This window comes from Aquila chrysaetos, chromosome 7 (genome assembly GCF_900496995.4).
Source record: "Aquila chrysaetos chrysaetos chromosome 7, bAquChr1.4, whole genome shotgun sequence".
Classification (NCBI taxonomy): Eukaryota; Metazoa; Chordata; class Aves; order Accipitriformes; family Accipitridae; genus Aquila; species Aquila chrysaetos.
Window position 1 is genome coordinate 38,465,591 of NC_044010.1, and position 26,309 is coordinate 38,491,899.

Sequence of the window (26,309 nt, forward strand, 5' to 3'; positions counted from 1 at the left end):
ACTGCACTGTATGAAATAATTTGTTTATATTCCTTTCCTATTCCAGACAGACTTACAGAGCACATTAATATGACTGCTGCATCAAACACTCTTGCATTCCTTTAGCACAGAACAATTGAAAACTGATTTTTTGAGAGGGTTTGGGGTTGGGGTTTTTTTGACCTCTTCTCTAAATGGAAGTGATCCTCAGAAAATTTTGCATTAGATAAGTAATTGGCCTGGATATAAGCCTTTGCCCTGTAGAAGCATTTTCAAGTGTTTGGAGTGGTAAACTGTGTCTCTAGAGATCAGTAATCCAGCACATTGCTACGATTCTGTCGGTGGCAGGTGTGACAGATGCGTAAGTTTGGGTATGCATTTCAAGTGAGTAAATTTAGGCTACTATTAAACAATCACTTTGGATAATGTAAAGGAAAATGCTTTTAAAGAAGAAGTTTTAAGAAGTCTATATGCCTGTTGGATCATAGATAAGTGACTGCTGGAAGAAAAGCTCCTTGACGGCTCTCAGCAGCAGCGTGTGAGACTATGCTATATAGATACATTCAGTGTGAAGCACCTCAATGGGGACAATGTGGGGACAAGAGGGGAAATTGGGAGGTACAAGGCTAATTCCAGACTGTGCTGTGAGATGGTCAGCATTCATGCTCAGGCTGTGCTCTCTACTTGGTTGCACAGGAAACAGTGACAAATTACAAGAACTTTTTTGAAATTACTATAAGGAACAGAAGCAGGACAGAAGAGTCAGGGGAAAGGTATGGGAAGGGAAAAGAGATGCTGGGGAAAAAGGAGCAGAAAGAAGAATTTCTTCTACTAGACTAACCTTCCTCTCCTCTGTAGTCTTCTTTGGGCAGCCTAGTTTTGCTCTAGGGACAGCTGTACCAGCTGTAATTTGACACAGGTCCTTTGCCTGACCCTTTTGTATTCCCTGCTACCTTATTTCCTCTAGCCGAAATAAGCAGGAAACACGCCTGCAAGGACTATATATGTACGTAAATGGTGCAGATGATGATCCTGTGGAGAGAATGGCCTCACTTCTTGACGCTACCACTCCGCTCCTCTGCCACGGCAGGTCACTTCCATTTGCTGTTTCAATGCTGCTCCTCTCCGACAGCGTGAAGCGTCTTCCCTCCGCCTGCCTTGAAATGAAGTCAGGCACCTGCCCAGCCCAGGCTGGCAGGCTGCCGCTCAGGTTTTGCCAGTGGTGATTTAAAAGGAAGGTGGGCAATTCGTTGTGCGGCAGGACTGGAAAAGGCCCTTCAACTAGAACAGAGGCATTGCAGTAAAAATTTCTTGCAAGGGAGAAATACTTGAATGTTCTTAATTTCAAGGAAACTGTTGGTAATTTTTGTGGGTTGTTTGCCAAAGATTTATTATGCATGTGTATTCAAATAAAGGCCATGATATTTGCTTAGCAGCAGGAGAGCATTAGTGTGTGACAATGCTGTCTTGCATCCATTCCCCAGGATCTGGCCAAAGCAACCTTTCCATGCACCGTACAAAAAAAGTCCCGAGCTAACTTCTCTTAAAGATGACAACTCAAAACTTCCTTCTGTAGTTTCCTCTAATGCTGTTACTTATCTTCACACTCATTTTCTTAACTCATTTGCTACAATCTGCCTTTCACGTGCACGATCTCAGCCTCTGGGCAGTGCAGAGTTTACAGCCAGGTAGAAATGGAGACACCATCACGTGGCGTTAGCTCGGGTTCTCCACCCCAGGAACATGCCTCCAGTTCAGGCCGTGCTCAACAGGCACACATTAAAACTAGTGAAGGAAGGAAAAATTCGCTTCGTGCTGAATGGGGAGTAAATAATAAAGTCCATACCGCATGAAGATTCAAGGGATGAGAGAAGCCCTGAATGCTTATAGAGACCCTGTGGAGGAAAAAAAGGCGACATGAAAGACTGATGATTGAGGCTTAGTATTTGAAAGACATATAAGCAAATCCTAGTTAAGTCTCTCTGCTAGGTGAATCACTGCCACCAGTATTAAAATGTCAAAAGATACTAATGTTCAAAATGATTGCTGAGATGGCAGTTCTTTTCTAAATCCCCGTTTTCAGTTGCTCCATATCTTACCTTTGGAAGTGAAATTTCTCCATTAGCCTTGACTTGGAAATGAAAAATTGGGGACTTTCGAAACTCAATTTTAAACAATGCTGCCCAGCATAAAATAGACTCTGTTGTTCTTCTGAAAAATGTGTGGCTGCCTGACATTTTCTAGCAAAGCTGCTGGCTTTATAATTTTCAGTCTTATGATTTTGACAGGTTGGGAAAAATGTGCAAGGAGAAATACTATACAGATATTAGGGCTTAGGAAAAATTGCTCTGTATTTGGCAAAAGTTGAATTTCGTTTTTTATATTCAGAAAAAAGGAATTACTGGTGACACGGATACTCTTAAAGAGTTTTGAAACCATTCTTTCAGCTACAAATAATTATTTGATTGTATTAAAAGGGTTATTTGGAGGCATCATACAGCTCCTCTATAGGCATGGTAATGCAAGTCTTGTATCCTTAGTGGGTGCTGCTCAGATGTGCCTACTGCGAAGCCCCAAGCCCACCTAAGCCGCCAGCTGGTGACCTGTGGCTGGGTTTGTAGCGGTAGAGCCGGGGGGAAAGCAAACACTCGGGGCGTTGCGGAGACAAGACCACAGCCTGAGCAGAATTAATTGCAGGCCTTGTGGTGATCAGGGCTTCAGAGAACGCGCTCACCGTGGCCTGGATAAAACGGCTCCAAATGGAATTTTAAAAAACAAGGATTTTTAAGCTCCACACACGTTTGGATGGCGGAGAGGAAGCACCCTGGTTTTGTGCCTCTGCAGTGGAAATGGCTGCTCGTGAATGGTGGCTCCATCGACTGAAATTTTTGCCTGGGAATGTAGTTATAGGTCAGTAACTGAGCTGTTCTTAACAGAAAAGCAGAATTTTGTAACAGAGCAGGCATCCCTCTTCTGGAGCAGGGGTTTTCTATCCGTGACCCGCAGGCTCGCTGAGCCCTTTAAGTCAAGGGTGAGCAATCACTCCCTGCTCTGCTGAACCTGATTAAAGTGTTTCTAATTAACAGTTCGATAGTAACCGGGGGCCTGCGAGAGACTGTAAAGGCTGATAGCGGTCCGCTTTTTTAAAGTCTTTAGGAATCACTGCTCTCACAGCAGAGGTGTGACTTTTAATTACATTTTAAATTAATCCCTTTTACAAACGGTTAAGGACACGCAGTTACGCAGCCGACCGGTTCTCCACCTATGCAGTAACCCCTCACTGGCACAGATTCATTTCGTTTCAGCAAAGTACTTAAGTACACGCTTAACTTTAACCACCTGAACTGTCCCACTGGAGCCACAGAGATGACTCATGAACTAAAGTTAGCCCCCTGCTTGCGTATCTTGCTGACTGTGGGCTTCTGCAGCATCTACTGCCAGATGTTTGGGAGAGGAAATGAAAGAAACTCTGTAGTGGACAGTTAAGGGAATAATTTACTAACAGAGGAAACTTTGTATTGCTTCCAAATATCTGAAAAGTGATCTAATGTGATTGTACATATTTTGGTAGTCCAGACATAGGTTTAAACCATTTGTAGTCCAACTCAGGTCTTGATCTTTTATGTTTATTCCCTTGGTTTCTTCTCTAATGCTCCAGTCTGTCTACATTGGGCTTTATCAACTTTGGGGTTTTGTCCTGATTTATGTATGCATTAATATTCTTCATGCACTTACCGTTAAATGCAAAATTGCTGGGTAAGAATGTATAATAGAAGACAGAAAAATGCTATGGTCAGTGGATGTAACCTTGCATTGTAGAAAGGCTAGAGTAAAAGATGGTGAGGTTTCCAGTATACCCCTGCTTCTGCAATCCATACACTGGTTTTCTTTTCTTTTTTCCTTTCCAGCATACTCATCTTTCATTTGGCTTGTCTTACAAAAGCTCCTTACGGGAACACAGCACAATCTCTGCACAAATAGCATAGTGTTGGAATAGTGTTAACATGAGACTTCAGCCTGAAAACCTCACAACAATTTTCTATGCCATAAGCGGCACTCATTACAATAAGGTCTTTCATTCAGATTATACAACCCCGCACAATGCCCCACACTGGTCAGCTAATACAGTCAGAGCCCAGTTTTAAACGCAACCCTTCCCACAAATCAACACACAGCCGGGATACCTCCGATGTATTCTCTAACGGATGAACGATACAATTGTCACTTGCTAGAACCTCGCGCATTTTGTAGAAGTGCTGTTTGCTTGTCTAGCTCTGAGTTATGTGGAGTTTTAGAGAAAAGTATTGCAGACTTGTGGCAGGCTGACACGATCTCGGAGAGAGCAAGTGAAAGATTTATTAGGGGAATCTCCTTCTCCTTGAACACAGCTTTCTCTGAGGGCTGACACTTCATTTCTTCCTGGTGCCACCTCCAAGGGCTTTAATTCCCCAAGTGATGGCAATAGAATAAAACTGGCTATCTCCTGTCTTCGTCACCAGTGTGGACTTAGCCCAGTGCCTCCCGAAACCGTCCCGGACTGTTCATACATAGGTAACCATCTCAGACCTTAGCCGAGCTACTTCCACTAGGCCAAATTGTCTAAGCTGCTGTTCCATTTGCTGGCAATTTCTGCAGAAAGCTCAATCACTGACGTGGTCTAACGCTTACTTTAAAAGCAGGTTGCTCCGGCACAGGCCTGAGACAGGCTAGAAGGGGAAGCCTTGTCTTGCTAAGGGATTTTCTGCAGGGGAATGGAGGCCTGCAAGACAGCCCTTTCTGCGAGCACCAGCTTCATTTTGAAAAGCACTGGAGAAATAGTACACAAGAGGCCACACTCAAAATATAACCAACTGCTTTAAATTCCTTCTGTATGAGTTCTGCCTTTCCTTAACGTCTACGGGAACTCTGCCAGTAATTGCCCTTGTGCTACGGTTTCTCCCTTTATATTAGCGTCCAGCAAAGCCTGATCTTCACATTAACTCAGAAGATGGCACAGCACTGATTTCTAGTCTGAAACAGCAAAGGTATCGTGAGTGTGTACCTTATTCTTGACCTTACTTTCATCCTATATGACAGCTACTTTTAGTTATGTCATATCCTATATGGCAGACCTCTCTTCCTTGCTAACACTAGGAGGGAAGCAAAGTCTTGTTGTTTCTCTGAAGTACTAGAGTTACCATTAGTTTCCATCCAGAAAAGCCCTTCCTACCATTTATTCTGTCCAGAGAAAGATCATAGATAGCAGTGGATGAAACATTGACTGATATCTCAGAAAGTTCCTCCACTGCTGTTGGAGCAGAGGAGCCAGGAAGGGGATATAAATAGCTACGGTTCTTCAGTCCAACTAGGTAGCCATAATTGCCTAAAAAATCCTTAGGGTGTATCTTTTTTTGAATTGTTACTCAGCTTGCAGTCTACTTACATGCCCATATGATATGCACAGACACCATCAGTGTTGCTCCGTACTGAGTCTAGAATATAATTCAGAACACAAATTAAATACTGAGCTGGGCAAGAGCATTCAAAAAGGTCATATGCTGCTTTTCTCTACTGGAGAAGGAGGGTTTCTGCGGTAGGTAGTTCCTCTCTTTCAAGGCTTTTGAGCAGGGCTTGAGCAAAGAGCCATCCCTCTGGGGAATTCTCGCTCCGGGCAGCTGCTGTCAGGGCTGGCAGCTCTTGCACAACAGCTTCTCAGTCTGGGCAAGCAGGGCGGCTGTCGTTGGTACCCAGCTATCAGTCTGCTGGGAGCTTTGCAGTCTGGGCTTATGCTTTTAGGCAGGTGGGTCAATAACACTAAGAACTTTATTTAAAAAATAGACCTAGGCTCATCAACATACACCAGTATAGAATTGTTTCAGGGCACACGACCTTTCAATAGGTATTAGCTTGCATTTGGGACTGCCTTTGCTTCCAGTCTACTGAAGTGCCTACATAACGTGCAGAGCCACCATCGGTGTTGCTTGTACTGGATCGTCACCCTCTCACTCTGCTGTGAATGAGGACGGAGGAAAGGGAAAGGACACACAATCCCCTTGGCTCCCTGTGCAAAGAGCAGCTGCCGTCCGACTCCTGGCACTCAGGACTGGGTCTGTGGGTCCCCCCTGACAGGGCTCTTGTCCACGAGGGTTTGCTGTGTATTGCAGCCGGAGACTTCTTACTCTGACCTGTCTCACTGCTTGGTAAGAAGCGAGAATGCCTTCATACAGAAAAACTGCAGCTTTCTAAAAAATGTTCTAGCTCCTATTCCGGACTGCATCCTAAACCTTGCTGGGGTTTGGGACCAGGGCAGCTGCTGGCCCCGTACCAGGTCCTGATGCCAGCTGGGTCCTCGGCACTGAGGTCTTAAGGCACCTCCCTGGCCTTGGGAGGTCCTGTGCCTGGACAGTAGGTGGTATCATTTCAGAGAGACGTCCCCTTTAGCTCAACTCAGCTGATGAGAAAAAACGGCTTTTTCCCTCCAGGGAGTTTAACTAACATTTGCCTACTGTGGTTTGACCGACAAACTGAAATGTTTCAGGTGGCCCTTCACCTGTAAGGAGGACTGGAAGAGTGATGCAGGGAGTTTGGGCTGCAGTCAGCCCCTTCAGTCCTGCTCAGTGAGTGTGGTACGTGTCTTTTTAAAAGCAAAAGGTGATTCTGGATTTGGATGGCAAATACTTGACTTGCTGGTAGGCTTAACCACAATAGCTTTCCAACTCCAGGTTCTTTGCTGTAGGCATTGGAGATATGTCCTTGCTACTATTTTCAGGCTCGCTCTGTTGTTTTTTTTAATATTACCGTGTACATTCACGGGTGAATTGTTTCCTACATATTTCTGAGAAAAAAATTCATTTTTATAAATGCATGGATGCTTATAACAAATTGAACTGGTATATTAAAAATAGCAACATCAAAAGAGCCCTTATCCAAGTAAAGAGACTACACTACAAAATGGCTTTATTGAAAAAGTGTCTTGTAATGCTCATTTCAGTCTTGTAAACAATGCATCTTTTAAAATGTGGCTTGCAAAAATTACACACAATACTTTGGTTCAGGAATCTGCTGGCTGATTTTCTGAATCACTGTTTTTAATATAGGGACTGTGGGCGTCTAAAAAGGGTTCTATATATAATTCTGAAGAGCCATCTCATTCAGTTGCTGCAACTTACTTTACCAGTTTCTCCTGATTCATTTTTTTCTGAATGCTGAGCATTTTAAAAGTACAGACTGAGCAAAATGCTCTATATAGATCATTATAGTTTGCAGCTCCGTGACTTCCCAAGAGGTTATTATATCTCAAGCACTGAGAAACAACTCTCACCGAGTAAGGAATTATTCCATTGTGCAGTATTATTCAAGCAATTAGAAATCATACTGTGTACAAAATACCGTATCTCCAGGTAGCAATTTCTGGTGTTGTATCATACCTACTTAAGCGTGTAGCTACAGCAAAAGAAGTAACTATGTTAACAATACAACCATTTTTAAACCAATAGACTAACAGATTTAGAAAAACAACAATATACTGTAATTGCAATGCACCTTTCCATTGGCTTTAGACATCTCAATTCCCCATTCCAGAATCTCCTGGATTTTTAATTTCCCTGCCATTCATAAACTCTCCATCTGGTCAAGGAGACTGAGGTATATTTCTTTGAACCCCATCACAGCAATATTTTATTGCATGGAGAAGTCCGCAGGAAGCAAGAGGTAACATGCACTTTCCTTCCACAGCACTCCTGTCTCTAACTGCTCCAAAATGCCCAAAACCCGGCCTTGCATTTTTCTTGGCTAGTACAACAGACTGCCATAAAACTAAGCAGAGCATTTCTAAATATTTCCTTCTGAAGACCTGTAGTCAGCCTTTTTCTTTAGAAAATTAGTTTGTATCAGCATATTAACTTGAAGCATCGTGTTAAACCCAGCTTTGCAAATTATATAGACATGGGTTAAGAGGGACAAAGCTTAACAATTACCCAACTCTTAGGGTGGATCTCCTTTATAGGCAGAAGCAGAAATAGACTCATTTCTTTTTAAAATCAGTTGGGATACTTTTATTGGTATTGGCTTCATTTGATAAGCTCCCAGGCACTTTACAGTGATATTAATGAAAAAAAGTCTCACGACATGCCGGTGAGGTATGGAGGTGCAAAAACATGGTTAATACCTATCTAAAATTCACATTCTGGTCAGTGCCAGATATGACCACAGAAAGGAGAGTTCCCGTCTCGAATGATTCTGGGATGTGGCTGCTCAACTAGAAAATGTTTTCTCTAAAGAAGCAGGAAATCCATGAAGTGTGCTGGTCCAGAGTTTGAAAACCAAGCTCAGCTCTGTGGAAGCGGGCACATCCACGCTCCAAACCATTTTAGGGCCCAGAGAGCAGCACGGTGTTAGACCCGTGCTTCCTCGCAGTATAGGAGTGAGGACATGACTCTTGTACTCATCCCTTCGTAACTGCTCAGTATATCTGGCAGATAGCCCACCACCGAAGTCTGAGCTCGGGGCATCCTGCCCCGTGGCTGCCACGTCCCGCATCCCTGGGGAGGCAGGAGACTCACTATGACTTAAGTCTTGGTGATCATTCTCTACAGCTACGCCCTTCAGATACTGCTGAGGGACTTCTTACCATCCACCGAAATCGCCAGGCACGCTCAAGGGGCTCAGGAGCACCTGTGGCGGGTGGGTGGCCGTAGGGCTGGAGGATCCAGTGCTGAAGGGTGCAGTCCAGGGGGCACTTGGACCAGTCTGGCCCAGGAATCCCAAGGTTTTGGGAATCAGTGCAAGTCACTCTCTGGCACGGGGCCTCCTCGCTATAAAAGCATCCATAAAAGCCCCGGTGTTGGGGGGGAAGGAAAGAGTGAGTGTGAGAGAGGCAGGAAAGCACAAACACTTCTATATGTAATGTCTACATTGCATACGGTTTTCTGTTACCATGGCAATGAGCATGGTATAAATACCTAGACAGATCTCCCTTGTGGCAGTGCATTCTGCTGCTCCTATGCTGCAGGGCCAGTCTGCGTACAAACATTTTGATGGGCTTCTTCAAACCCTCTCTGGTAAAACTGTCGAGGATTTTGTTCCGTTTCAAACCCACAGTCCAGTGGGCAAAAGTGCTCTTTCCACTTCATTCACCATAACTTACTTTCTGGCCCCTCCAAATAAGCAAATGAATTCTTTTTAAACATAAAGATGGAGGACTACATCCTTATTAATTTGTATTCAGGCTAAATAATCAATAGGAAGAGCTACATTCTGGTTGTTTTAGTTATATTTGAAGGCAGACTCAGCACAAGCATTTTCAATAACAATTTAGTGCAATCAAAACTACTAATGCTGTTGAATTCTGAGTTGTAAAGGAGTTTTAACAGATCCAGGCTGGCCAGTCACAGAGACACATAGCCTTAAGCTAAGTGCAATAATTAAAAAAAAATAAAGTGCCTATGTTTCATAACACAGAAACCCTTCAATTGATTTTTCCAAGATGTGTGCAGTCTTGCATGAGATGCAGACAGAAATAGGTGGATTTTGTTTTAAAATATCAAGCATGATCCCATGTATAGAATCTAAACACCTTATTTTAAAAGGCTTGCTGCCTCCTTATTCATTTGGCAGGTATGGTAATGGCAGTGACCAGATTTGCCAGGACATCTCTTTTCCATTCACCCCCTGCTTTTTGAGTGTACAACTGAAAGGAGGAAAATGAAACAGCAGAAAAACATATATGTGCCCTTATATTGCATCTGTGCAGGAAGACAAACTACTTCAGATGGGGAAAAAGCGTGTCTTCATTTTGGAATTAGGTTTGCTCTTACACTGAGGTACCTATTCAAACTCAAATCCAAGCTAGGGCAAGAGAGTTGGTATTTTCCACGTAAATTAGCTGGGTAAGTTACATACGGGAGTCTCATATAGGTTAACCCAACCTGTTGTGTGGAAAACACAATAAAAATGTCAAGCTGCCTGATTTTATCTTATGATAGTTAACAGAAGATCAAGACAAAATAGGAATGAGAGAAATGTGCCGTGAAAGAAATCCATACTAGGATGAATTTCTTCTCGTACTCTTCCAGTCCCTGGTAACGAGTGTGTAGTATGGAAACAGATGGGGCTGGGAGCAGGAGGAGAGTCACGGAAAATCCAGGTGATGGGATGAAAGAAGCCTTCCTGGTACCAACACCGTGTCACTTCTGACAAGTTGAAGTTTTCCAGAGCAGCACATATTCTCCCTTTAACTTCTGAGTGATACAGGGAAGAGGTCAGTACAGCCCAAATGTGAGGGAGAAGCAAAAAAAGTGAATGCCCCTCTTAGCCTAATTGGGATGGGTTTGCAGCTGATATCATGAAGAGTAATACTTTATTAATTCCAATTCCTTGGCCCTCTTAAAATGAGTCTGAACTTCCTCCAGCAAAAATGTTTTTTCCTTCATCTCCTCACTCTTCATTTCTAAGACAAACAATTAACATTAACAAGGCAGAGCAAGAGACAACACCAAAGGAGTTTGGAAGAGGAAAATCTGCGTCAGCAGCGAGAGCTAGTCAAGATGTATGTTTATCACACTGAGTGTATTTGAGACAGAGTTCTAATAGAATTGTACTGTAGTCACACGCTAAAACTGAATAACAGCTTGTACAACTCTTCACACTAAATAATGTCCTGATCCTGCAGTACTTTAAAATTGAAAACTCATCCAAGAACTGAGAAACTGAATTGACCTTTCCTTGGACACAGGTGTGGTGATTCATGCAGTGACTGGAGGGGGAAGGGGACGTTGCATGAGTCACTTCTGTTTGTTATACGACAAGCATCTTCTTCTAATTGATTGCTTAACCAACTTTCATTTCCATCTGCCACCTTTTGACCACGACAGAGCACGTAATCCACAGTATGTGGCTTATACTTGCTTCTTAATGGTGAAATAGATTATGGAGGCTATTCAGTAGACTCAAACAACTTGAAAAAGGAACAGAAAATACTTGCTTGTGCTGACTAAACACTTCTAAGCCATTAGCTTGATTCTGAGCCGAGACCTACCATCTCAGCTGAAGCCAATGGAAATGCAGAAATGCATGAAAAAATCGTTTCCTGATCACCTGGTTCTTTCAGGCATTGACCACTTCTAATAACGAATATCCCACTCAGACCTATAGTCTATCTAGCCCAGCACCCCTTTCTCCAATAATGGCCAAACCTGCATGCCTAGAAAAGTTTAGAAGAGGGCAAGCATATTCCCGACACTTCCCTATCTCTAGCAGTCTATACCTCAAGGATTTGCGTGTTCTTATATTCCTGGGACAGATTTCCCGTACCATGAGGACATTCTTTTTACAGGGACACGTACCTGCCTGCAAACTACAAGACTAGAACTGCTCATTGCTTTTACCCTGTACGCACTTTCACATGCTCTCCTGAAGGTCAGAGACAGCCTTTGCCAAAGAAGGTGAATGCTGCTCTGTAACTCTGAACGTTCAATGCCATTTGTCTAATGGCAGAGAAAGGGCTGTCCCCAAGAGCTGAGACTGGTGCTTTCATGAATGAAATACGTACATGTATATGTACTGATAATGGCTCCATCATTCCAGGTGATGCCCATTAAATTTGGGCATAGTCCACCAGAATGAAACAAAGTTTTTTTGCAAATTGGGATATGCTAATGGAAAAAAAACTTTAAAAACAATCTAAAAACCATACTACACTTAGGCAAGTATTACAATTTTAAAAGTGTACATTTGGCGAATGATAAATAAAAAATACTAGGAATAAGTTGAAGGGGGTTTTTTAACATTTCCCTTCCACGTGAGCAGAATGTTAATTGTGTCCCTGATGTGCCAATATCAGTTATACACTGAAAGAATTTCTCTAACAAGCATTTTTTAACTTTTACCAGAACACATGCACTAAAGTGAACATGCTGTTGAGACAGGAACCCCGTCACTTCCCTAAGAGTGACAGTGTCATTGCTGTCTATCGGTGACACACTGTAAAAAGCCATATTCTTCCACAAAGCCTTCCCAGTAACTTTGGGAAGCTGCAGGCAGGATATCCTCTGACGTCACGTACTCTGATGTGCCAATATCAAGGGCATAAAACTCAGGATGTCCCAGATATGGTCCTGCGTTAGCTTGGAAGCCAGACAAAGTTACCCTTCGCAGGCTTTTGCATATCTATCAGAAACGGAACATGGAGCCCTCGAGTGTGTTAGAGACAGGTTTGTAAACAGCAAGAAGGGGAAAGAAATGCCAGTCCTCCCTTTTCTTCATTCGATTTCAGGACTGTGAGTGAGTTGGGCATGCCTTGCCACAGCCTTTACAGTGAGTAAAGGCATTTTTTCCTCTGCTGCTATCACCAAGAGGTGATATCCATGTGACTGCTCTGCATTCAGCTGGCACCTTTGACAGTCTTGCCTGCACTCTGTCCACCAGCACTTGAAAGTGACCTGTAACCTCAGATTAAAGGGATGACTCTAAAGCGCCTGTGCGTGCTGCTGCCCGACAGCTAGCTGCTCTATCGAGTCTTGCCTGGAGGAAGGTTGTAGTAGCCTAGGAGAGTACTCCTACAGGTGGATAAGCACATTCAGAAGAAGAGTTTGTGATGATTTGGGGGAAAAGCCAAGACACCCAGCAGAGAATCTGCAGCAAACTAGGACTATACCGTGGGGATTAATAAGGGAAACATTTTGCCTAATGCCAGAGGAGAGAAAGAAGAAATACTTTTGCAAGATACTAAAACCTAAAAAAAAATGGCAATGATCCTTTTGCAACAGGATCCATAAAAATATACTCCATAATCCAGGGAAATTTGGTACAGTTCTCTGCTTACTGTGCTGTTACATCCCTTGATATTAACTATAAAGGCAGCAATGTATGTGCGCATACGAGTGAGTATGACAGCACTTAGGAGGATGAGAACGGAGCTTCTTTCTTTCTGATTGCCTTTTAATGAATGAAAATGAAAATTCAAAGCCTTGCCGCGTGATACTAATCTCCACATTTGGCATCTGGGATTGATTCTGCAGGGCTGCTGTGTGCGGATCCCCCTCCACACCTCTGCCAGAGCCGCAGGCACAGGGAGTGCAGCATCCAGCCCCAGGTGCTGCTCTGTTCCTGCTTCCTGGGGATATCGTCTCATGATAGCCAGGAGGAAAAACAAAACAAAAATCCAACCGGGCAGCTGAGGAATTGGCTTATAGAGTTAAAATTTGGAATAGAGTACAGCAATGCCTGACTACCAAACTATTGCATTTGCTAAATATTTAAGCAGATAATGCAAATAATTGCAGCTAAAAACAATTCTTTCTGAGGAAAGAATATGGAGCGACAGGACAGGATACTGTTTGGCTTATGTTAGGCATATTAAATGAATCTTAGCTGGTGTTGATAAGTCTGTCAATCCACGAGAGAGGGAAAAAAATGCCTTAAAGGAAATAAGCGTAGCAGGAAAAAGAAAATCTGTATTCAGGATGGTGCTCTGGGTACCGGATTGCAGCACTGATGGAGAGAGTGGAGGTGAAAGGGAGAAGCGCATACTATTCCATATTGCTGTCCTGATTATCAGGCAAGGTGGCTGAGGCAGTGCGAATTATTTAACTTCAAATAGGTGTGTAAATAACAAGTAAATGTTATCTCTGATCCTTTTAAGCTTTTTTAATAGTTTTTTTTAGATTCAAGAATTGAGAAACATACAAGGAAGCTGACAATGATATACCTGGAAAAGAGTACAGTGCAGCTACCTTTGTTGTTTCTCATGGATGCCATATTCAACACAGTGACATGAAGACAATCCTTACCCAAAGGAGCAGAGGGCACTGACAGGGTGGTGGACTAACTCCAGTTCTTTTGTTCTAGCTGAATAAGGTAGCATTTTTAAAAGCATCCAAGTACAGTTCTGGTTGAGAAGTCATATATCTGAGTTAGCTCCATGTGGTGCCAGACTTAATAACCCCTGCTGAGAGGCAGGGCTGTGTTCGCATGACTGTGCAGGCTTCTGGACTGGAGCTGGATAGTAAGCCTTATTTTCAGAGTTACTAAGCGCCACACAAAAATAAATATTTAGACATCTACACATGCAAATGCACACTTGATAGGTTTATAAAAGTGCTTATGTAGTTAGGTGCCTGCTCTTAAAAAAGTGTGACCCTTAAGTAATGACATCTTCTAGAAATCCCACTAAGCATGGTGTTTGGTCTTCCACCTAAATAGTCTGTAAGATCCGGCCCGCTGACTGTCAGTGAGGCCTTAAGTACTTCTATGGCTCAGTTCTCTCTGAAAACAGGATGGAGGGTTCTGTGTCATGTAAATACTTTTATATTTCTATTGTTTTCAACCGCCTGAAAAAGAGAGCAAATCGAAGATAACACGCATAATCTCTTAACAGGGCAGCATTTTTACTGCTGCCCATATCAGCCTATGGCCAAGACTCCCTTCCTCTTCCATTGCTTCAAGACATTATGCTGTGAGGATGAACAGAAGATGTCCAAGGCAAGGAAAGATACAGAAAGGTGGTGGCACATCCAGGGCAGCAAGGAGCACAGCTGCTGCGTCAGTACCGGCCACAGCCCAGGCTCAAAACGACTTGGTAGGGCTGGCCATGCTGCTGCACGGCCCTGGCACAAAGCAAGCTCATGCAGTATGCCAGTGATGTCGACCCGTCAGGTCCTACAGAAAGCAGTGTTTTCCGCAGGAACGGAGGGCAACGTCCTTTGACCTGGCAGGGACGTTCACAAGTCGTTCTGGAGGCTCACGGTTCCACGATAATGAGGTTTCTGGTGCAACTGCCCAAATTTTCCTTTTAATGCTCTCCTCCTTCTTCTTGTGTTAACTTAGGTAACCTTGGACTTAGACACACATCCGCAACAAACTCTAGACTCAGCCACTGGACTGGCTGTCAATAACAGTCAGATGACGGCCTGGCCTACTTTATATGTTAACAGCATCTCGCAGCTGAATAAAGGGTTGATTAAGAGCAATCACTGTAGAGCAATCTCTAGAGACTGTTCTACCTGTGACTGATAGGCAGACTGTGCCCCTTTCTTACTATCTGAGGGATTTGCACTTGACCAGAGTTATAAGTGTATTTATGAATTCCAGGCTTTATTATTGTAATTCCCTATTCCTGCATATACAATTGCCAAGTTTAAAGTGAAAATCGATTCAGAACATCACATCTTCTCAAAGGCAGAGCCTGCAACCAACAATACCTCATCCTTTATATCCTATTCTCTCCTCTGCTGCTACCCTGAATACTGCAAAAAATTGAAAAATCTTATTTTCCCTTCCAGTGCTCTCCAGGGGAGTGGATAATCTACCCAAGGGCTGGCTGCACAGCGTGTCATTTGGATCTCCCACAACAGCTCCAATGGACAACTGCAAAGAGTAAGTTCGTGTCAGGGCAACAACTGGATCTTTTAGAAGTGAACAGGAATAAGCTACACTTGTTTTGAAGGGAAATTCAAGACAATTTCTTCAGCTCTAGCCCTACATTTACCATTTGTGAGGGATACCTAGACTCCTATGAAGAGTTCTATAGAGCCACATACTTAGAAAAGGCAAGAGGAAATTGTACTCATACAAAATACACAGACATGGACACACATCTCCAAGCATTCTTTAAAAAGCTGCTCAATCTACCAGGTACAATAATACAATCTTATACTCTGGAAATATCATACAAATGTTTGAACTACTTCAGAAAAAAAGAGAGGACTGCTGCAGTGTCAGGATTACTAAGTACTTACTGCAAATGCCACTGATAATTAAACCATTTTTTTTCCCCCTATATTTATCCATTTAATAACACAAATGTCTTTCTGCAACCAGTTGAATTCCAGCTGTATATGCCCCATCCTGAAGGGAAGAGCTGCCAGCACGCATGGCTCTACAACACGGTGCAATGAGCACATTTCATCTCTGGGACAAGATGTGGCAAATCTCAAGGGAGCGTTGCACCCCTCCTGCACTGCAGAGTTCACCTCATGCTCTCGTATAGAAAATGTCCCAGGGTTCGGTGGTGTGGCAAGGCGCCAGTGGCTCAGCTATTTAACATAATGGCTAGTGTCTTCCATGGAGAAAACGTTGTACCTGAGAGGATACAACCAATATCAACTCTGAAATTACACTTCCAGCCTTGCTCTTGCAGGAAGGAAGTTTCTCCTGTGTTGCATTATCGGAAAGCCAGCAACTCAGTTGCACAGGCCCCTGAGGGTCCATTGATTATTTTAAAAGGCTCCATGAAAGGTAATTATGAAAAGATTCGTTACAGCAGAAATCCTCAGGGATCTGCAAACTTTAAAAAAAAAGGCTGAAAATCACAGGTTTAGGCTGCTGCTGCCTTCCTCCTTCCTTGAAGCCTCTACTGGCAAGGTAAGGAAATGCTTTCAATTATCTCCAAAAATGACAGATGAAGGCACCTTGCACAATCAGGTACTTAATGTCCTTACCCTCCCTGGGGCTCTGCCGCTGACAGCAAATGAACTGATAGCTCCTGCTGCTCCCACCAGCCTGGTTCTCTGTGTTATCCACCTACACACACTCACACATTCGTTCTCTCCCTCATAATTTATTCATTCAATTTATTTATTTATGTAGGTCATTTTCAGTAGTAGTTTTACAAATAATGGCAGAAGTTAAAAGAGCAAGAGAGAAACAAAGTTAGGGAGAGAGCTGGTGGCACGCTGGGAACGGCAGGGGAAACTCTACTCTACTGAAAACAAGATGTACACGAGAGGATTGTTCCTGATTTTCTCTTCAGGCAGAGCCTGAGCAAATTCCAAGTGACATCAGCTTCACCAACCTTTGCTCGACACCGACTTCACATAGCCGATTCACCTGGTGCTCATGCTCTGCTCGCTGGACTTACACGGTCTTTCTGATTGTACTTGAGACCTTTTAGAGCTCTCCAAAGACTACTTCTGCATTTAGAGACCATTATTTTGGTTTTCCAGGCATTTACTCATTAACTGTGTTTTAAAGCTTTAATCCACAGGGGTCTTTGCAGTAAAGAACAGGCATATTTACATTGCCTAACCTATGCGTCTAAATTAGATTACTTCCCCTTATTTCCTTTTTAGCCACCCTTCTGAAGAAACTCCCTTTTCTACATTGACTCCCCAGAAACTCCAAGGAAATTACCTTCCCAAAGATACAACCAGACAAGGTGTGATCAGCTGATCTTAATGCTTTCTGTTGTTGAAAGAAGCAGTCTTGTTCCTTCACCTTGCATGCTTTTCCCTGTCTCTTTCCTCTCCCTTCCCCTAATTCCACCTCTATGTTGCTCACCCATGCCTCCTTACAGGACTTTTGACACTCACCTGACCCCTCGCTGAGCTGATTCAGCTCACTGAACTGGCAGAAAATAAATCCAGAGAAGTAAAAAAGGGACAATTCTCTGATGGGTTAATGAGCTGGATCAGCGCGGTGAACATGAAAGTCAGCCTAAGGGTGAGTCAGGATCATGTAGGAGGGAGTGTGAAGAGCAAGGAGGATTGACCCTTTTCACAGCAGAAAGTGATCAGAAGAGCTCAGTTTGTCTCCACTAACGGTATCCCCAGTTGGGAATATAATATAGATGCCTGGAAATAGAGGGAATTTATCCTCACTGTTCTAGCTATGCAGGAATGAATTTATATTTAATTTTCTTTCCCTTCTATGCTCAGCTGGCAAGTTCTACCACAATTCATAGCATGAGTGTATTATAGAGACCCACTTCAAGCACAGCATCTCTATACCTCTAGGAAAATCTGTCTCTCGGGATGTTACAGCAAATATGTGAAATATTGAAAACCATTAAGAGTCAACTATGACCTGCCCTGTTATGGAATCTAGTGGAGGAGCGCAGAAATAGAGCTAAGAGCAGCACCGTTGTCAAACTGTGAAAGTGATTCCTCTCTGAAATGAAACCTTGCCTGCTCCATCTTTTGGTATCTTCAGACCAAGACCGCACACTTTCTTCAAGATACACTATGTCAAAGACAAGGTATACTTCATTGAACATGTTACGCTCAGTAACAGGGTTAGTTCAGTGAAACTGAATGGTCTGTGATATAGAGGAGGTCAAAGGAGATAATCTTATACTCCATAAATCTGTAAAGTACAGATTACACAAAGAGAAAAAAAAAAAAAAGAGAGACTAAAGCAAGACTTTTGGGGCAATGAGCATGACCAATTCCTATTGTTCTTCCAAAACAAAGAGGACTTCTCCCTATGCCCTTCATCTTGGATTAGTAGTTTCTCCCTGCTGATACCACCATCCTTCCTTACCTAACAGGAAGAGAGCTCCCTCTCTTTTGGTCTGTGGACATGAGCACCAAACCAGCAATTACAGAAATTGCAGGTCCTCTCTCTGTTTAGAAGACTAATTTCTGAATGTATATGTGGCATCTCAGCATCCTCCTAGCAATGTACTGGAAATGCTTTCGTCATTTCTGTTTCTCCCATGACAGTAAGAAATTATGTGCTTTGTCCCAGCCTTTCATGCTCAGTCTGTGAGAGAAACACATGCAGAGCGCACACTGCAAAGGGTGCAAGATTACATGCTAAGCAGAGACCTTTGAGTCCCTCCAAATGTAATCTCTATTCTGATTACAAAATTTGTGGAAGATACTTTATTTCAGCAAGGCTCTTAGCCTCTCTTCATGGGTTAAGCAGAAATACGTTCATTTCCTATCTTCATTATAACTTTTTACACTCAGAATGCACGCAGAAAAATACAGTCTGAACTACAGATATTAAAGCGGTAAGTGCCTGCCCTAGCAATAGGTTCAATAAAAAGCACCTTTTAGTAAGAGTCCTTAAACCAGAGTTCCTCCAGCGGCCTAATCAGTATCCTAGTTCGCTCTTACTCCCACTAGTCATGACAAGTTATGGATCATATTTCTCCTGCCTCAATTTAAAAGCAGTCTGGCTTTCTCTGGCTTCCCACAGTTTATTCATTTCTCTAACTTTCTCCCTTTTTCCTATGACTAACATATTTTTTTTTCTGAGTCAAAATTTGTCACAAGTTTCTACCCATGGTCCAGGACTACTGTAAATAGTGAGTCTGGTTCTGTAGCAAGTTGGTTTCCTGTTGCAGCATCATACATATTAAGGCAAACCACATCTGTTCAGAGATGAACCCGTTTTAAGAACAGTTATTTGTGGGTTGTAGAAGATTACCAGCCATTGCGAGAAGGGGCTCAGATGACTCCTTAAAAAATTAGGAGAGTAGGGAAGGCCTTTTGACATATTGAGTCACTGGAGTCAGATGGGAGAAATACCATTTGCAGGTTGCTCTGCTTAGGGTAGTTAATCACTTCAAGATAGTTTGAGAGTTTTGTGTTTGAAAATGAAACAGCACTCTGAAAGGAGAGACTAAACGGCTATTGAATGAAGTTGTTCTGGGCTAAAAGACAGGCTTTCTGACTTTGCGGGGGGGGGGGGGGGAGGATCGGATGACAACCCCCATCTTCATTGCTCTTTGCTACTTGTCCTGCACTTTCTGAAAATTGTGATTTATTGTGATTTCTCTCTTATCATAGGAGAGAATAATGGCCTTGGTCAGGTTCAGCCCTCCCTGCTGCTATCTACTGTGTACACAGACACACACCTCCACTACCCGTGTTTGTGCATGTGCACAGGAGCTGTATTCACATCAGCTTCTTTGGGCATCAAGATTAGATGCAGTTCAGGGCATGTGAAGAGTCTAAATTCGCACATACTCAGGCACCCACGTAAAATACTTGCAACTGATAAACACTTGCTATGTCATTCACTTGTCCTTTTGCCTCCCTCTCCAAGAGGTGGGTATACAATTTACCAGCACAGTGAAGTCCTAGAAACAATTTCCTCATGTAATGTAACATTACAAACAAAGCAGTGATATAATACAAACATAAGTTGTGAATCTCTTTAACAACAAACTTTGGGGTAGAATGAAGGGAGAGCTCGAGATGAGGGCTCAGACTCAGCACTCTCTGGGGAAGTTTTCATTGTTTTCTTGTCACATTTTAGACTGATAAATACCTCTTACGCATAGAGATTTGTTGCTCTTTCCTGACTGGATTAACTGCAATTAAGCTAGAACTGTTGTGCATAGAGAAATGGGTCTGACCAGCTTATTCTGCAGCAGATATTCTGCACTGGAGGACCATGTGGTCCTCCAAGGTTTTTTTCACCTTTTAGAAACAGATTAAGCTGAACTGCAAAAGGACACTCTTTGTATGGAATGAAAGGATCTATGCGGGGAAAGGTGCAGAATAATCAGGTTTTAAGTACATACGTTCACTGATTTCCCAGCAGCTTCCCATGTACACAAACCCAGACCTAGAAATACTAGTTTTCTTTTTACCTACATACTAGCAAGACAAAGGAAGAGGAATTGCTTTTGGTTTGCATTCCTTGTTTTCCTCCAGAAAATGTTCAGTGGGGCATTACCATCCCTTGTTCTAAATTCTTACCTCTTGCTGTACTGGTATTTTATGTACTGTATCTCTGACTAGTGCCCTACAAGACACTAAAGAGAGAAAGAGGGGTTTTTGTGTATGTCTCTGTAAGTAAGCACATTATACATTTAGGAAAAAAATCATCCAGAAGACCTCTAAGTTTCTCTCTGCTTCACAACAGCCTTAACACAAACTACCTGATAAGTCTAGTTTGTGCGCTTGTGCAGAGAACAGGTTTCCAAAGGCCTGTTCAGAGCGCCCTGATTAGATAATACATAACAGAGAGAAACCACGGTTTAGAGGACTTTGTTTTCATTTGCAGGTCATTAGAGGCAGCCCAAAGCTAACTTAAGCCTCCTGGCTGGGAGATACTGGATCAAGATAAAACCAGGCGCAGACAAAATAGGACTGTTTACGCTTGATACAGCCATACCCGGAGTTCCCATGTGATCAAAAAATAATAAGCCACCAAAGCAAGAGGCACTGTCTTCAGAAGCCTCAAACCCCATCCATTCAAATTGCTGCAATCCAGTACGTGCAGGGCTACTGGCACTGCAAAACTGATGAAGGGAGGTAGCCCTCTGGCAAAGCGCACTAAATCTATGAAGGTGACTTTACCCTCCTACAGTTTCAGATTGCAAGAGGTTCAACTAGACCGAACCCTCCTCCCGTTGCAGAGGATCAGACGGGGCAAGTGCTGAAGGCAGGCCTTTACCAGTTCCACCGAGACTGCGACAAAGGGCACCCTTTAGCCAAATTAAGACGGCCACATTAGGGGGAGGAGAAGGAAGAGTGTGCATGTTTAACTAATTCAATTTCTAAATTAATTTAGTTAAATCAGTATAACTTTTGTGTGTGAGCAAGGCTTATTATCAGAAAGCTAATTCTAAATTAAAATGAGAAATACAGCAGTGTCATCCATTACAAAGGAAACATGGGCTGAAAGTACTGCTGAATTGCATGATGGATCTAAAAATACCAGAATGCAAGGATTAACTACAAGTGAGTTAATAAGGTGTTATACTGCATTCTGAAGGCTGCTTAAAATTAGCTGTGAATGTGCTTTTGCTTGTCCTAAATACACTGCAGAAAGACACCTCTTTTTTTTTTTTTTTTTTTTTCATCTCTTTCAGTCTTTCTTTGAGCTGTCATACTCTGAAAAGTCTGGCTCTGTAGGCACTAGAGGGAGAGAGATAGCTTTGCTGTTGCTCTTCTTTCCAACCATGCTCTCAAGCCTGAAGGAACCGATTTTAGTAAGTGACGTACAGAGGTGAAGCTCAGTCATTTCCCCGTATGATTTATTCAGTGTGCGCTACGGTGCCATTGTACAGTGCTGTACTTTGTTGAAAAGGCATTTTCACAAGAAATGCCCATTTTCAGGACCAGATCATTCTCTAAAAAACCAAACAAACAAAAGACAGCTTTCCTGGCTGAACCTCAACTTAAAATAAAACGTTGCTAGGATTTACTGAGATTCTACTATGTCTTCTGCATTCTACAGCTGCGCAGAAAGGTAATTTTTAGCATCTTGCAGACTCACACAGCACTGCAACAAGCCACAGGTGTCAATTACTTTTGCAGTCTGTGGGTCTGGGAACCTTCTTCTAAGCTAAAACGTAAGTTGCACGAACTGTGGTCTATACGCAGATCTCAGGATGTGGTCTGTACCCCACAAAAATCTCTAAACAACTGCTCAGCCAGGTGCTGCCTGACCCCACACAAAGCGCTGCATATCCCTCTGGCGCAACAGGCTGTATTTAGCTAGGTGTAAGAAGTTTGTGCTTCCACGAGAACTAGGATCCTTGCACAGAGGTGATTTCACCCTCAACCTCCATTGTCTGACCTTCCAAAACTGGCACTGGCCAGAATTGCTGCCCATGTGCATGCCCCTATGGCATCTGAGAACAATCTGCTCCTCTTGCCCATAAGCAAAATGTCCTATAAACCACCAAAGGACCAGTATTCCTGCATTGCTACAGATGTAACATTCTGCCTTTTCACTGTACTTTTCTTTCGGTTTTAATGGACAGTGAGTAGTCACTTGAGCTCACAAAGTCAACCAACTTTGCAGTCACACAGCTAAACATGTCATCAGCTCTTCAGTCCCCGAAGCCAAACCTTTTGTCAAAGCTGACATCTCGGAGCTTTGTGACATAGGTAGCGTTTAGATAAGTTTCTCCTAACTGCTACAAAAAGCTCTAGTTTATCCTTTCTGAAAAAAAAAAAAATTATCCCATTCTAGAAGCTGCGCAAGAAGGAAGCTTCACTTGGATAGCATCTTACCCCAGAAACTTCCTTCACATCCAAAGTCCGGGTGGAGAATGGCAGCTCAGGCATAATTCTCTATGTCCTTACTTCTGAGAGTGAGAGTCAGCATTTAAACATTATCTGACCACAGCTGCAGATCTAAAAAGTGTTTGCAATTAAGCATGTTCTGGTACCCACCCTTGTCTTTAGAAAAGCGTGAGAGTTTGCACTGTCTGAATGTATTAGCCAGCAGCAGTTAAATACAATCGAGCTGTCTACTTCTAAGTTTAGGACAGAATACTTCACAGCTGCAGTCCTTCTCCCACTGGGTATGACTAATCAGATCTACTTCCCTGATATTCTCTCCATCTCTTTAGGTGTTTGTACAGATAAACCCTTTCGGCCAAAAGTACTTTTATGTTGAAGTAAGTGCTTACTTTCTATTTTTCCAGCATACATGTATTTTTTCAAATTCTGTGAGTAACACTCAGGGACTGTTAGACAGGGAGAAATCACAGGTTATGGATGGTATTGTCAAGTTGTTCAAGTCAATGATTGAACAGTGCAATTCATCACTTCACTGCCATGCGCTAGATCAGGGGTTCTTTCTCCTTTGTTAGCTTTTCAAAGATATGGGGTCCAGAAAGGATGTTACTGTTTTGCTCCTATTTCAGAATTACTCTTGAACAAAGCGGGTTTTTACCCACAGAAAAAAAATGCAGCTTGTATGGTTGAAATAGTAAAGTGAGTTGTATTTAACTTAATTACAATAATAATGAAAATACACTCTCTTGAGGATAGCAAGGCCTTTAGCTAGCTTTAGTTCCAGTCTGACAAAGACAAACCAATTTAAAATTTACAGTGGATATCAACATTGCTAGTAAAGAAGCCCAAAAAGCAGCTCAGGCTGATACGGCTATGTTCAGCATTTAAAAAATAACCTATTTTCCATTATTATAAGAAAGGGGACTTTTGTAAATTCAAATAAAATCAAAGATTCTATTTTATGACTTGGAGAATGTTTCTTTTCTTAAGTTGTTCACAACGTATAATTAGAACTGTAGTGTACTTTACTACATGCTGCACAAGTGATTATCTGTCTCACAGTGGCACACTGTTTCACAAGCCAAGAGTGACTGACAGAGAACTCTCAATCTGTTACTGTATGTTTTCTACCATTCAAAAAATAGTTGCCAAACTTAATCCTATGAACAAAGGTGATAAAAAAAAAGACATAATTTTAAAACTTAAAGGTTAGTGGTTTTTTTAATTGGTTCCCTTTGTAGCCCTTTTAATAAACAGAAAACAAGCAGAGCACTTACTTGTGCAGTACCCAGCTACAAACCCGCTTCCTCTAACACACACACATACACTTTTGCAAAGACGGCTCTACTGTAGGTACAATAGCACTGTACAATTCACAAACCAGCGATTTGTGTCCTGAAGTACTGAACTGTCAACAAATAATGTAATCACTAATAAAGATATAGGACATAAAATCATTTGTGATTAAAAGGTCATGGATATTTTTCAATTGGGCTTTTATCATAATATCATAAAAAAAGTCTTATGTTCATGCAAGTGCTACAATGGAAAAGTCTAAATATTTTTTGGCTATTGGTATGCGTTTGATGTATAGTGATGCATGATATCTCATTAGAATTTAAATACATACCTTAACTTTTATTAAATACAAGGTTGAAGCTTTGTAAGGTCATAATACACAGCACTGCAATAACTGATATTATGTGTGGGAACTCTCCCACACCATATCTAATTCTCTGATGTCTTCTGAAAAGGATGAAAGAGGTCAAACTCTTATTACTCATAATTTACATAGGCATTTGACTATAACATTGCTAAATGTCGCAACACTTTATAAATCAAGTGATTAACAAGAAATCTTTGCATTATATTTGTGTGCCATTATTTTTTATTATTAAAAGAATGCTTAAATGTCAAGTCCAGGAGGTGCCTATGTGATTAAAGAGTTCTCTGATAAAAAAACTGACAGAGAAATGGAATGACCAAGCTCTAAAACACACAAACACAGGATAGCTAGGAGGCTGTCTTGCAGAGTGCGATACTGTCTACCTCCCTCCCACTGAACATTTGTCCCACAGCTCCAAAGAACAGTAAATGTTTAACTTCTCTGGAAATAGAAAGTCATCTGCTGTCCTTCCCGTTAGCTCTATAACACTGTTACTCCATGGCTAAATATCAACAGCTTTTGATCAATCAACAAATCCCTATCTGAAGTTAGGCTTCTAGGCTCCCCATTATGGTAACAAAGAGGAGCCAATTTAAAATATTTGGCTGCATGCTTGGATAAATATTCATGTACAGAGGGGTGCAATCACTACTGTAGCTATTTCACAAGTGGGCAAGCTGAGGCATGGAGAAGAAATGGCTTGCCTGGAGTCACAAAGTATATTAATAAACAATGTTGGAAGGAGAAGCTGATGTTCTGATTTCTCAGCACCATCTGCACTGGAAAGATTTGGCAGTACTCCTGGGCTGGGAATGCCCAAGCCTTTCTTGAGCACAAACATCCTTTAAGCCAGACTAAGCAGTGCATTACAACAGCAGTACAGTCCTAGCATAGCAGACTACCATGCTGCTCGTGCAACATGACAGACATCTATCACACAGCGGAGTACACGATGCACATAGCAGGAGCTGGCCAGGCTGACGTCTGGAGACAGGTTGCAAAGCTGGGCAGCCCCCCGCAAGGGCATCACCCCAATTCCCCTGCATGCCTACCAGATCCTCCCACCAGGCACTTCCCTGGTGGTTCTGAGACCTTGCCCGTGCTCCATGACGAGATGAGCCAGGTAGAGCCAGTCATCAAGTTAAATGTATGGGCCAGCCATGCCCCGCACATCAGGTCACTCAGCTGGACAGGAGTCCCAGTGCCACACTGCATGTGTGTGTGAGGTATTGCCTGTGCACAAGAAAGCCTGAGGCGAGAGCCAACTGCATGCATGAAAATTACCAGGCCTGTTCTCTTCCCATTACTACTAGAAAATCTGTCGTCGGCTTTAAATGGCAGAAGATTGAAACCTGCTGAATTAAGAGAATGAACACAAATGAAAATACAGTAGAAATCTGTATTTAAGTAGCCTGAAAAACACATATGAACACAGCCATCCTTCTCTACCCGACAAATGGGCACTGCCTACCTCTTAGCAGAGAGCCAACAGGAAGGCGCAACAGTAATCTCAAGATTGTTGAAATGTCACTCCTTTTAAAAAGCGCTCAACGGCAGATTCAGAAGTTTTGACAAAATGTCATAATTCCAGTAACTAGGCAGTATAGAAACAGATCAACTATAGCTGATCAACTATAAATGGAAAAAATAAACCGTACCTATCAAATAAAATCAGTTTATATTTTATGCTGAATTATCCTCTTACCCTCGCAAACTGCAAAATTCTGTAACTCAAAATGAACCTCCCAGAGCATATAATTTAGTGACACACACTACTTTTGTACTACTGTACAAAAGAATACGATTTGGATTAGGTTTCAGCATTTTTCATTGCTTCTGCTTGACTATGCTCCTGAAATGCACCACTGCATTGTGCCTGGAGTGTGTTTTGTTATTTCGAGAATTGCGCCTGGAGAGTGCTATTTACCTTGAAGTATTAATTCAAGACACTCTGTTATCTACGTACAACAATTTTGCAC

The 26,309-nt window shown here is 42.4% G+C and overlaps 1 protein-coding gene across 2 annotated transcripts; it reads left to right on the forward strand.

The window, feature by feature from the left end:
* Nucleotides 1–288: 288 nt before the first annotated feature.
* Nucleotides 289–24,581, forward strand: LOC115343752. Of its 2 annotated transcripts, XM_041124900.1 has the most exons (5): nt 289–363; nt 960–1,065; nt 15,237–15,330; nt 17,025–17,110; nt 21,001–24,581. In XM_041124900.1, exons 1-5 carry the CDS (start codon nt 337–339, stop codon nt 21,024–21,026), a joined length of 339 nt encoding a protein of 112 aa, XP_040980834.1. In that variant the 5' UTR covers nt 289–336; the 3' UTR covers nt 21,027–24,581. The 2 variants fall into 2 exon arrangements, 1 of the variants encoding a protein (XP_040980834.1); XR_005932846.1 differs by lacking the exons at nt 289–363; nt 960–1,065; nt 21,001–24,581 and adding exons at nt 17,249–17,394; nt 17,610–17,928 and having other exon boundaries at nt 15,239–17,110.
* The last annotated feature ends 1,728 nt before the right edge of the window (nt 24,582–26,309 follow it).

Excerpts from the sequence above, each read along its gene's own strand:
- LOC115343752 (XM_041124900.1), top strand. The coding sequence starts at position 337 with ATGCGTAAGTTTGGGTATGCATTTCAA. Across the intron at positions 1,066-15,236 it reads CACTCCGCTCCTCTGCCACG|TGCTCTCCAGGGGAGTGGAT; the intron begins GCAGGTCACTTC and ends TTTCCCTTCCAG. Across the intron at positions 15,331-17,024 it reads CCAATGGACAACTGCAAAGA|CCACCCTTCTGAAGAAACTC; the intron begins GTAAGTTCGTGT and ends TTTCCTTTTTAG.